The sequence below is a fragment of the Leucopleurus acutus genome (assembly GCF_964270905.1).
Source record: "Leucopleurus acutus genome assembly, chromosome: 12".
NCBI lineage: Eukaryota > Metazoa > Chordata > Mammalia > Artiodactyla > Delphinidae > Leucopleurus > Leucopleurus acutus.
In genome coordinates this window covers 73,092,335-73,105,782 of record NC_139154.1, presented here as the reverse complement: position 1 = coordinate 73,105,782, position 13,448 = coordinate 73,092,335, and the positions used below count along the sequence as shown (strand labels likewise).

The following is a 13,448-nucleotide window of genomic DNA, read 5'->3' as shown; positions in this document are numbered from 1 at the left end:
TTTAATATAAATGTGTTTATATATTTTAATTATAAAATATATTTTCTTGTATATATAATAGTACATAATGAAATAAAATATACAACGAGGAAAACTTCAATCATTTTAATCACTGAACAGTACACATTTTTAGGATTTTTTTATAGTTATGTACATCTACTCAGTGTAATGATTATACAAAGTACAGTTAGAGATGAATGGGCATCACTTTGCCTTTGAATTGTCAAAAGAGAGAGTTTGTAAAGTCTTCCCTGGGCTTTTAATTAGTTCTTAACAGAATCCTTTTTTAAAAAACCAATTTCTAACTGGTATCACCTTCACCTGAAATTTTAATTTATTTTGGCAATATGTGACTTTTTACATTGACTTTATATAACATTATGATTTTTTTTGCAGATAGCAAGTTAGTTTTCACTAAAGTAAAATAAAATAAAGTTAGCCTTTTAAATTTCTAAAATGCTTATTCTAATATAGGTCAATAATTATTAAAATCTTCTAAGTGTAAATTGATTTGAAAGAACTAATCAAATAATTTCAATTGATGGTGCCATTGTTCTGTAATAGTGAATCATACTGCCTAGTTTGAAGAAAGAAGATCTGTAGCATAATTCTTGGAGATTATCAGTAGCAGGTCAATTTGAAACTAGAAGATGAAAAGAACTCTTTTATTTTGGACATGAGTTATTCCAAAGGAGATAGAGTAAAATGTGCCAAGTTGGGGAGAAAAGGAAACGCATAATGGTGACCAATGCTTTAGTGTAATGCCTAAGATATCCGGTGGTGTTTGGCTGTGGTATTGTGGGACATTTTGCATTTTCTGAAATACCAGACCAGTTTTTGGAAGCACCTAGCAGCTCAATTCTTTTTTTAAATTTAAACTTACATTTTTCTTATATAAATCTCAATTAGGGAAAATATTCTAGCTGCTTTAATTATTTTTTGTCGAATCACTTATTATTAAGTTTGCCTTGTGCATGTATTAGTAGTATTAGTCTTCTGGCAAATTGCAGCAGTAAAAAACCAGAAGCTTATTTCAGTTCTGAATTTTCCTGTAAGAAAATCTTAATTGCTAATAGAGTATATGGGATCCCATTGTTCAGGGAAATGGCTACCACATGTGAAAAACAATTTTCTATGCTATGTGATTAGAGACTGACAAAAAATAAAAAGCTTAGATGAGATGAGTTGATTGTCCTAAGTATAAAGTAAATTATATATCTAATGATATCTACATTGTACTTTTTGGCCTTTAGCAACGTAGGGTTACTAAGTATCTTGTACATATTTTAAATTTTACTGTTTCAAAGGATGGATGAAATAAGGTCCCTTGAGGGTTTAATTTACCCTTAATTGGGTAAATTTTTTTAGTTTAGTTCAGTTTGAAATTTAACAGTTTTGTCAGATACCAAGGTTACTGAATTAATCTTAAACCTCTCTATTTTGCTCTTGGAACCTTTAGTTAATGATTTCATAGAAACATTTGTGCTATAATTTATACTCATAGTTCTACCTTTATAGATGTGGAAGTTGGATTATGTCTTTCCAGGGTCATGTAGGAATTTTGGACACTTGCCTTTAATCCTCAAATTGTCATTAATTTCTCCTTTTGCAGTCCATTTCTTTAGAATCTTTTAGGTCTAACCAGCTATCACAGGATGCAAAAAACTAACATCTATAAAAACAGGGTTACTCAAGGTAGAGGAGTCATCATTTTTCATCTCAAATATTTCTTCTTTACTTTGTGCCCCCTTTCCTCCAATAGATCTGTTAAGTCATTCTTAGTTAAATCATTCTTAGGAGCTCAGCTTTTACTAACTTTTCACTCAAAAAAAAAAAAAATTCATACTTAAGGTCTAAGAGTTGAGACCATTTCATGAATATGTGAAAGGATGTGTTGTTATGCGATGAGGGGCAGGGCTAGCTAACCTCTCTTGGCACCTCCAGGAAACTACCCAGCTCTGCTGGGGGAGCTGCACACAGAAAAGGAAACAGTTACTACTCCACGGTGAGTAACCCTGTTTTCTCCTTATTTCACCTTCTGACTGTTTTCATTGATTTTTAAAAAAACTTGTGTGTCAGACATGGAAATAGTTCTTATGCTCCGAGTTAATTTTAAACCTAGCGGTATGTAAGATTCTCTTTACTTGGCAACCTTTTGTTCACATGGTAGAGTCAGAGCCAGCCTTTAATTTGTGTTTATAGCTATTGTTTATGCCCAGGATTCAACTGGATAACAGAACACAGAAATAGGCCAGTTGTCTGTTGTGAAACACTTGTTACCTTGAGGGAAAACAAAATCTGTTAGTGGCTTGGTTTTTCTACCTTTTATGTTTGTGTTCATTTGGGAGGGGAGGGATTTGGAGCAGGGTAGGTTGTTCTTCCACTTACAGAAAGGGAGAATTATTGTTTGCAGTTGTTCCATGACAGTTCACCTAGCCTTCATTTGCATATTTGATTTGTATTGTATATTTTGTTTTTATGTTACTGGTCATTTCTTCCTTTTTCACCATCCTTTCTTTCCCACCAGTGATTATTTTCATCGTTCTACTCTAATCAAATCTAAAGAAGATTGCCATCTAGTGGTACAAATAGCATAGATGTAGAAAACGTACAAGTTTTTTGTTTTGTTTTGTTTTTAAAGTGGTACAGATATTAAACACATTTTGTTATAAATTAGGTGGCTTGGTGGTCCTATGTAGTTGCTATGAACCTGATTTAACTTGATTATTATTGTATACATGGTATTATTTGTAATATGTTGTGCTGAAATTATTTGTCATACTTTTATTTTTATATTACTGTTTGTAAAATGAACCAGTGATGAGTAGAATGAATTTCACTCGGGGTGGGGGAGTGATGATATTTTGTTTAAATTGTATATATTGCTACTATAGTGTTTAATCAGAATGCAGATCTATAATTGTTGATAACACTTTAAGTCTACTCAGCTAAGATTATGTACATAACTAAAAGTTACAAGAGCAGATTTAAGTATCAGAGAGTACAGCCCAGCACACGTAGACTTAAAATGTGACCACAAAGAGATACAATCATAAAGTCTTACTTGGGTAATGGATAGACATTTCTTTTAGAAAATTATTCTTCTAAAGATCAGAAGAAATATTTAGTTATAAATATGTATTTATACTCAATGAGAAGCATTTGGTGTAAAAGGTGTCAATACAATCAGAGTTTAATTAATTTGTTAGATAAGAAGAGATCAATTAAAGCTGAATCTTAGATAAATAAGCATAAAAGAAACTTGAGATGGATAAGAACAAATAAAGTAAAGCTGAACTATATGTCTAAACAGATGCCTTCTATACTCTTGAGATGTGTAAGATGTGTTTTAGTTCAGGTTTTAAAAGTAAAAGCCTAAGCCATTTTAATTTAAATCTATTACTTAATATTTTAAAAGCCCACACAGGTTGATATGTTTCTAAATAATTGAATAAGTGATAGTACTTCATCAACTTTTCTGATAGGGAAACAATTCAGAGTGACACATGGATTTTTAGAATTAGCATCATGGTTCTTAGATGAGACTTGTTATTAAATGTAGTTATAGTGTGATTGGTGTTATTAGAGTCAGAAAGGCATATAAGAAAAACATTTCAAATTCCCAACTGATAGCCTTTTGTTTGCTTGTTGGTTTGTTTGATATAGTAAAAAAATTTTCGGGATAGCTTACTATAGTGATTGCTTTTTAAAATGTCATTTGTTAAGAGTAATTTTGTGACAATAATTAAAATGCATGCTTGGTTCAGTACTGTGTGGTACTAGGTATGGACGGGGTGAGGTACAGTTGTATTCCTACTTTAGGAAACAACTTATGTTTATAGCAGCAGTGAGGGGACATGTACTCTCATGTGATAGCTTGTGGCCAAGTACTTCCCATGCTTTACCAGGGAAGGTGGAGGGGGGTGGGTAACAGTCTTTCGCCTAACGCTTGTTACTATGTGAGCACAGCCTTTTCTCTTTCTTGGTCAAATCTAATTTCAGTAAAGTTATTGGACTTCCCTTGAAATTCAGTGTGAAAGAATCTGATTTTATTTTTTAATGACTGGACTCTGGATACATATATATTTTTCAATCATACATAATTTTACAGAATGTTCAAGTTTGCAAGCTGTTGCCGAAAGTTGAAACTTTATGGAATGAAAACCAGATTTTAAGAAGAATTTGAATTTGAAATTCTTGAAATTCTCTGAAAAGCAAATTAGCATTTTATATTATGAAATATTACCATTCTTTGTTTATATTCTGTAGGCTTGGTTTTGAAACTTGGGACAGTACTGTTGCCATCCACATTATGGCAAGGAACATAGTTAAATAATTGGCATTTTAGTCATCTTAATGTTATTACCCATTTAGATAAATTCCAGAATTCATAACAACCAAATATTAGGGTAGAGATAACTTAATTAATTCAACTTAAAAAAATACAGTACGGGGGAGGGGTATGTTGATTTCAAAATAGTGTTTTCTTCATTACAAGTGTTGTGTAGGTCATGAATTATGAGCAATAATTATAAATTTTCTATTTATTACTAATTAGCCTTGTATAGGATACGCTTACCCCATGTTTCCTTGGCATTTGTGCCTGTCTTCCTTTTCTTAGAAAGTATTATCGCTTTGTTTGTAAAAAGTTATTGAATTGAATCTCATATTTTGAAATAAAGTCTATTTATTTTTCATTAAAGAAAATTTAGATTTCAGATATAAAGGTTCATATTCCCCCGCAGAATCTGTCCATACATACCTAAAAAATGACTTTTAATGTAGTATTTTTACATCTGAACATCTTCAAAAGTAGTGGCATTTTACTGCAGATGTCAGGAGAGATCAGTTTAGCTGGTTTTAAGAGGAGGGGGTAATGATTATCTAAAGAAGCGTGTCTGCTGTATATTCTACAGTAAAATTTGATGGTGATTTTTTTTGGTGTCTAGTTTTAACCTTTATTATAACATTGTAAAGCTGACTTTTCCTTGTATAAATGTTTAACATCAGATTTAAGCTTTTACATTTGAGTATTGAATATCAGTGTTATGTTCATTTGGGCAGTAAATTTCCCCCCCCAAAGTCATTACATTTAATTAACATTTTTTTAAAGATGAATAACACTGTCCTTACTGAAACAGATAGAGCATTAATCTTCAGAAAGCTAGAGTAAAGAATTGAAGTACTGAAGATGAGAGATCTGTGTTTGTTAAAGATAATCATTTAAACATTCTAGCAATGACACTTTTCCCTTTAAGCCTCCTTATTGGTATTATTAATAAATACAAGCATTCTTGTTTTTATACAGGGTACCAAGTATGGTGTCCTTGGAAGAGACAAAGTTGTATACTGGACTTGAATATGGTATGTGAATCCTAATCTGAGTAAATCTGTATGGACTGTTTTCATCAGTTACTGTACAAGGGTTAAAATGGGATAATTTTGTAGTTACAGTTTTTCTAGTCTCTTTTTTATATGTAGAATGAATATTAATTACTTAATATTATCTTTGATTTTTCTGGAGAAAGTGTGTAATTATTATATAAAGAATAGCCAGTAAAAGATAGATGCTTTCTATGTGCAAAGGCAGACTTTTCATATATTGTAATGCTCATTTATGGTTAGAATTGTTATAGAACTGTTGTATTATACTTGATGTAAACCCTTACATATTCTAACTATCTTTATAGTATCTTTCTATCATAGTGAGTTAAATTTTATATAAATACTTATGTAAAACATTTTGTGTTAATTTAATGTTCTGAATCTAACATTAATAGAAATTTAGCACACTTCTTTATTGCTGGATTAACATCGGAGTTCATTGCATACATTAATTAGGTGTAGTTTGTTTGTTTGTTTGATTTGGGACACCACAACTAATTAGAGAATCCTATGCATTTATGGCCTCTAATTAGAGGATAGAGCCTTTGAAATATTGGCAGAGATAGTTTTATCTCCCTCCTCCTTGCCTAATAAAGTTTTGTAAGCAGGTTCTTATAAATGTGAAGGTTTTAAAAGTTATTCTGTATCATGCCAAGCTACTAACCAACTATGATAAAGACAGACCCATTTGGTTTTTCTTTGTTTTTTTTTTGTTTGTTTATTTATTTTGTTTTAATTTTTATTGGGGGTATAGTTGATTTACAATGTTGTGTTAGTTTCAGGTGTACAGCAAAGTGAATCTGTTATACATATAAATATATCTCCACTCTTTTTTAGGTTCTTTTCCCATATACAGACCCATTTGTTTTTTTCCTGGATACGTTATCTCTTCTTGATATAACTGTTTTGATATAAACTTCAAAGCTCTGGTCAGCATTCAGTGTGTAAAATGCTTTCTCTCATTTTTTTAAAAATAGATCTATCCAGAGAGAACCACCGAGAAACAATTGCTAGGGTCATAAGGAAACTTCTTAGTAAGTACAAATATGTATTTAATTTATGTTTATTAATAAATATTTAGAAATTTTATTTTATAGCATGTGTGCTTTTACTTAACCATTTTAAAATTCTAAATGGTGAGAATATCAGGCAGTGGTTTTTTTTGGTTCGTTTGTTTTTTGCTCTTCTTCCTTAACTAGTATATCAGGAGTCCTATAGTAATTTAAAATATTTTAACCAAAATTCTTTTCCTCCTATTATAGACCACATACTTAATAATTCAGAAGATGATACCAAGTCCTTGTTTCTTATCATAAAGGTACAGTTGTCATTTAACAGTTGCATAATTGTTAATATGACCGGGTTTGACTTGACGACTCATAAATATAAAATTTGCAATTCTTTGATGCAGATTACTGGAGACCTTTTGCAATTCCAAGGATCTCACAAGCATGAATTTGACTCTCGTTGGAAAAGCTTTAACCTAGTAAAGAAATCAATGGAAAATCGGGTCAGTATTTTCACCTAAAGCTGAATTTTTTTTAAAGGTGTATAATATTGATATAACCACCTGATTTAGCAATTATTTGCCATACAGAGGAAGTTCCCTATAAGTAAAAATAGTAGATTTTCAAATATTATATGATGGTATAATCAAAAGGATCCTAGAAAAAATGTACTTCCCTGAGACAAACTTTTTTATCGATTTCCATGGTAGTCTCTGGACTCTCAATGGCAATTTCAAGTCTGATAACTTGGCAACAGCTTTCTTACCATGTAAGAAACTGAAGGAGTAAAAATAGGAATTGTCCACAGGCATGACTTTAAAGCATTGCATTTTATGTAATCTTATGTTATATTTGGTCTCCAAGAGAAGTCAATACAAGCTTCCCTGGGAGCCTGGAAGAAAGTATACTTAAGTCAGCCATTTGATGTTCATAGCAGTGTTCTTCTATAGGAGACTTTTGTTGAAATTGAGTCTGAAAAGGTTATATGAGTTCATTGTTTAGGCACAGGGTGCTACATATTTTAGACAAAGGGAATGGCATGTGACAGGGCAGGGAGATGTACAAACATGGCATGCTTTAGCAAACAGTGTTTGTAGGGAAGAGTGGCAGGAGGTAAACTAGGTCATTTCTAGTTTTGCCCAAGAAAATGCTTCAGTTTTACATTCAGCAACGGGGGAGTCATTAGAAGTTCTTAAGTAGATCTGATGTAAATGTTGGAAAGATCATTATTCAATTCAGTGAATTTTGAAAAGCTCTGCCATCGCTGTGAACAATAAGCAGTAGGCGATTGAGACTGGAAGCCGGGAGGCTTTAGTTAAACTATTATAATAGTTCAGATGGGAAAGCACAGCCTGAATCCAGTCACTGGCATTGGGGTGGAGATAAGGTGTTTTTAAAAGAAGATGGAATTGTGGGGACTTGATGACTAATGAGATACAGGTGTGAAAGAGGAACAGTCTGAGTTCCAGACATCTGCCTTTAGTGACTGGGTAGAACATTTGGGGTGGGGGAGAGCTTAAAAGATAATTTTTACAAAAATAAAAAATGTTATATTCTGTAGTAAACATACACAACTACCCAGAAAGGCTGTTTATAAATTTAATAGAGTAAAGCAGTTTTCTTAGTGGGCTGTTTTTGTATTTTTAGTATTTGACTGAATAAAAGTCTGATGATTTTAGAATAAATGAAATACCTTCAGTACCCATCAGCCCATTCTGTACCTTCTTTGAACTAATTTTTTGTTAAAGGGTTCAGGGGAACCATTGTTGAAGTCATTTAGGGAAAATGTTGAAGTGTTTGCTACTGTTTTTCAGCTCCATGGGAAAAAGCAACACATCAGAGCGCTATTGATTGACAGAGTAATGTTGCAGCATGAGGTAAATAGCTTTTTAAAATCATGATGCCTTTTTTTTTGTCTTGCCGTGCTGCACAGCTTGCGGGATCTCAGTTCCCCAACCAGGGATTAAACCCAGGCCACCACAGTGAAAGCCCGGAATCCTAACCACTAGCCACCAGGAAACTCCCCACAGTGACTTTTTTAAATGACAGTTTTTCAAATAAATATTTAATTATTGGTGTTACTTCATAATTAAATGAACTTTTAGTAAAAAACTTTGAGATTTGATTTACACTGTTTTTTTTTTTTTTTTGTAGCTACGAACACTAACTGTTGAGGGTTGTGAATACAAAAAGGTACATCAGGATATGATTAGAGATCTTCTTCGTTTATCTACAAGTTCATACAGTCAGGTAAGGCTAGTCCAAACAGTCTGGGCATGCCCCCTCTCACCCATTTTGTAACACGCAATCTAAAGTATCCCCATTTTAACAAGGGAATTTAAATAATTTATTGGCAAAGAAAATTTACATTTTAAATGACATATATTCAAACTAATCTTGCTTCTCTTTTTAAAATAATGTTTATTTTTGCTGTTTGTAATTGCTTCTCAAATTTTTTTTTAAAAATATATAACTAACGTTGGTAGATAGTGCTAGTGTAATGTTGATGCCACTTAAATTAAATCACATTATGAAGGCCTGTCTGTGAAGGCCATATAATTCTTCCTAGACATTCTGCTTGAGTTCAGGAAGCTGATACCATGTGAATTGTGGGGTCCCTCCTTTCAGGTAGCATAAGACCAAAAATTTATCTCTAAACACAGAGAACTGGGAAAAGTAAAGAGATTCATGTACAGCCAATGATTCTGTCTTTATAAAAGAGTGTAAATTAGGAAACTAATCTAACCCAGAGACTTTGCCTAAAGTATTATTTTAAAAAGTTTGAAATATGTACAGTGTATTGCTTTTATTCATTACTATTTAACTAGTTCATGGATTATAAATTTATACTGAATCTTTTGCTTGGGTTAAAAATATGTGGCCTAGGGCTTCCCTGGTGGCGCAGTGGTTGAGAGTCCGCCTGCCGATGCAGGGGACACAGGTTCGTGCCCTGGTCCGGGAAGATCCCACATGCCGCGGAGCGGCTGGGCCCGTGAGCCATGGCCGCTGAACCTGCACGTCCGGAGCCTGTACTCCGCAACAGGAGAGGCCACAACAGTGAGAGGCCCTCGTACTGCAAAAAAAAAATATGTGGCCTATACTTGAGGCTTGCATTGAAAAGGTTAAGTTGTTCTGTGTTTTGGAAAGTCTTTGATTTTCCTTGTGTAGACACAAGAGAAAATCTGACCCTTCTCATTAAGAGTAACTCAGAATAAAAAGTTTAAGTCTGCTGATTATGTTACTGAACAAATGCATATCAGTTCCATTCAGTCTCTCCTTTATCAAAAGGATATTTGAACCAGTGTAACTTTTTTTTTTTTTTTTGGCTTTGTTGTTGCTTGCGGGCTTTCTCTAGTTGCAGCGAGTGGGGGCTACTCTTTGTTGGGGTGTGCGGGCTTCTCGTTGCAGTGGCTCTTGTTGCAGTGGCTCTTGTTGCAGAGCATGGGCTCTAGATGTGCAGGCCTCAGTAGTTGTGGCACGCGGGTTCAGTAGTTGTGGCACATGGGCTTAGTTGCTCCACGGCATGTGGCATCTTTCCAGACCAGGGATCGAACCCGTGTCCCCTGCATTGGCAGGAGGATTCTTAACCACTGTGCCACTAGGGAAGTCCCTGAACCAGTGTAACTTAAACCATGGATGTGGTTGGTGGTAATTTGCTTTCCTTCTGATAAAAAGATTATCATTTACTCATTTTTGTTAAGTTATGTGCTTTGTTATATTTTTCTGTTATTACGAAAACATTTAAATTACCACTGCTTTGTTTTAATGATTCATTTAGAAATTTTTTTGTAGTTTGTCTACCATTTAATAAAAGTCATCTGTTCATAACTGTTTCTTTAGGTCAGAAATAAGGCCCAGCAAACATTTTTTGCTGCCTTGGGAGCATATAACTTCTGTTGCAGAGATATCATTCCCCTGGTTTTGGAGTTCTTACGGCCTGATAGGCAAGATGTCACGCAACAGCAGTTCAAGGTATAGGGTTTTTTGTTTTGTTTTACTACGAAATTTTTCAAACGTAGAGAAAAGTTGAAAGAATTTCGCAGTAATGGAATTGCTGACCCCCAAGGCAGATGTGTAATTCAAGAATGTTGTAGAGGATCTAACTCATTGGGTGATATGTTGTCGACCTTGTGGAGAGCAGTTTAAATGGACAAAATCAGACAAGTCAAGTAAGCTTAAAATTGGAAACTGTCTATTAGGTCAGTAAAATTGAAGTTACAGTGATCTTATAAGAACTGTAAAGAGGATTAGAGCCCAGGGTGGTTAGGAAGTCAGATTGGAATTGCTCAGGTGAATGTTCTAATAGTTCTTTTCATTAAAATGGGGTACCTTAGAAAGAGGTACCTACTGTCATCAGAATCATTCTGATTAATTGAGCTCCTATGAGTAAAAAGTACACAGTATAATTAAGTAACCTAGTTTTTATATACTTAGAGAAATACTTGGCAACCAGATTTAACCACAATTTTTAAAATTATTTTGTATGTTTTACCCTAAAATGCTAAGAGTGACACATTTCACAGCCTTTATAAATGTAGTAGAGGAGAATTAGAATGGAAGCTATGTCCGTAAAAGCAATATCTTCACATTTCTATATTACCTCATTAATAGCCATTCTTTGAGCTAACCCTCTGTTAAATGACTTAGAGAAAATATTACTGGATTGCACTTAAGTGTCAAATTCAGGTTTCTAAAAGTAACATGTTGAATGTGGGGACCTATTTTATAACCAGTACCAGACATTTAAATAATCAGTGTTTAGTAAATTTGAAAACAACATGTAAGTGAGTTGGCTACAACTAAACAGTGCCTCTTGTTTCCCATATTGATCATTTTTTCCTGCAGGGTGCCTTGTATTGTCTCCTTGGAAATCACAGCGGTGTATGCTTGGCAAACCTTCATGATTGGGACTGTATTGTACAGACTTGGCCAGCAATTGTTTCTTCTGGGCTTAGCAAAGCAATGTCCCTGGAAAAGCCATCAATAGTGAGGCTGTTTGATGATCTTGCAGAAAAGATTCATCGGCAATATGAAACTATTGGTTTGGACTTCACAGTAAGCAAAATCATTTTTTTAATTCAAATTTTAGTGCAAACACTGCCTTGTCAAAATGCTATTATTTTCTTATGTTTTTTTAGTAATCATATTCTTGGCATTTGATTCTAATTTTTTTTAAAGCATTTGTATTCTGTTTCCTTTTACTGCTTTAGTGATCATTACTATAGATGGCAGGGTAGAGTAGGAAGCTGGAGCATGGCCAGGAGAGAACTAGGTGGTTTTCTACCAAGAGGCCACAAAGTGTTATTACATTGTTGCATTTACCATTATCCCCTGTATGTCTGCAGCCTCATTTTTCAAAGAGTTGGTTATATTTTAGGAGGTCAGTTCTACTAGTCAAAGTCACAGAAGATTGACCACAGGGTTCCATAATTTATAGTGAAGATTAAAATTGGATGATTTGACAAATGAAAAGGTAAATATCAGGTTCAGTGGAGCTCAAATGGGTAGAGATAGCAGATCATCATCCAAGAATTTTCAAACTCCTATTTACACACCCATCAGAATTGGGGATGGGTAGAAGAGGTGTGAGTGTGGTTGAATCCCCCTCTTTTCTGCAGTATTATTTTTGACGTCCATACTCAGTTGTTTTTTTTGTTGTTGTTTTTTGTTTTTTTGTGTTACGCGGGCCTCTCACCACCGTGGCCCCTCCCGTTGTGGAGCACAGGCTCCGGACTCGCAGGCCCAGCAGCCATGGCCCACGGGCCCAGCCGCTCCGAGGCATGTGGGATCCTGCTGGACCAGGGCATGAACCTGTGTCCCCTGCATTGGCAGGCGGACTCTCAACCACTGCGCCACCAGGGAAGCCCCATACTCAGTTTTAAAAACCATTGCTCTAAATGTATTCCTTTTCTGCAAAACATACTCTTGCTATTTGTAACTGTTGTTAGATTATGCTTTCTTCTTTAAAATTTTTTAAAAATTGACATGTAATTCACATACCAAAAAATTCACCTTTTTAACACAACAGTTGTGTGCTGTTATATACTATTGTGAATATATATATATATTCACAATAGTATATTCTCAGGGTTGTACAACCATCACTACTCTAATTCTAGAACACTGTAATTACTCAGAAAAAGAAACCCTGTACCCAATAATTTTTTTAAATTAGTTCCTATTGGAGTATAGTTGCTTTACCTGTATCCAATAATAATTGCTTCCCATTCATTCCCCCATACCCCTAGCCCCTGGAAACCACTAATCTACCTTTTTTCTCTGTGAATTTGCCTATTATGGACATTTCATCTAAATGGAATTATACAGTTTGTGGCCTTTGGTATCTGGCTTCTGTCACTCAGTATATTGTTGTGAAGATTCATCCGTGGTATTTCAGTACTTCATTTTCCTCCCTGGCTTTTCTTTTTAATAAGATTCCAAAGTCATGTGTCGGAATAGCAGAATTACTTCAGCAATCAAAAAACCCGTCTATCAAACAGATAATGCTTAGCTCAGAAGAAATTAAAGAAGGACTTAAACGCCAACAAGAAAGGAATGCTGATGCCCTAAGGTAATTATGAATGCCTACTTATCGTGACATATAACTTTATAGATAGTAGGTTTTAAATATCTCTAAAATATAGATTCACTGTAACTACCTAATGAAATTTACACATTGATTCTGAAGAGATACCAAAATGTTAAGAGGTAATTATTGTGAAGATCTCTGATTGTCACTTTCAGCTATGGAGGTAGAAAACACCATCTCACAATAAAGTTATCTTTTTTATTTATTTATTTAATTTGGTTGCACTGGGTCTTAGTTGTGGCAGGTGGGCTCCTTTGTTGCAGCTCAAGGGCCCCTTAGTTGCAGCACACGGGCTCCTTAGTTGTGGCAGGCAGACTCCTTAGTTGTGGCATGCGAACTCTTAGTCGCAGTATGCATGTGGGATCTAGTTCCCTGACCAGGGATCAAACCTGGGCCCCCTGCATTGGGAGCGCGGAGTCTTATCCACTGCACCACCAGAGAAGTCCCTAAAGTTATCTTAATATCAT

General features: G+C 34.5%; 1 protein-coding gene across 1 annotated transcript in view; it reads left to right on the top strand.

The window, feature by feature from the left end:
* PSME4 (proteasome activator subunit 4) overlaps positions 1 to 13,448 on the top strand; it is a gene marked incomplete at its 5' end in the record, with an annotated part of 101,217 nt that overhangs the window by 65,088 nt on the left and 22,681 nt on the right. Inside the window, 9 exons of the mRNA XM_082852302.1 lie at positions 5,309 to 5,364; positions 6,363 to 6,419; positions 6,648 to 6,703; positions 6,797 to 6,895; positions 8,207 to 8,269; positions 8,547 to 8,642; positions 10,233 to 10,364; positions 11,238 to 11,447; positions 12,827 to 12,963. Of these exons, the coding sequence (XP_082708428.1) occupies positions 5,309 to 5,364; positions 6,363 to 6,419; positions 6,648 to 6,703; positions 6,797 to 6,895; positions 8,207 to 8,269; positions 8,547 to 8,642; positions 10,233 to 10,364; positions 11,238 to 11,447; positions 12,827 to 12,963 (906 nt within the window). The remainder of the gene's footprint in view (positions 1 to 5,308; positions 5,365 to 6,362; positions 6,420 to 6,647; positions 6,704 to 6,796; positions 6,896 to 8,206; positions 8,270 to 8,546; positions 8,643 to 10,232; positions 10,365 to 11,237; positions 11,448 to 12,826; positions 12,964 to 13,448) is intronic.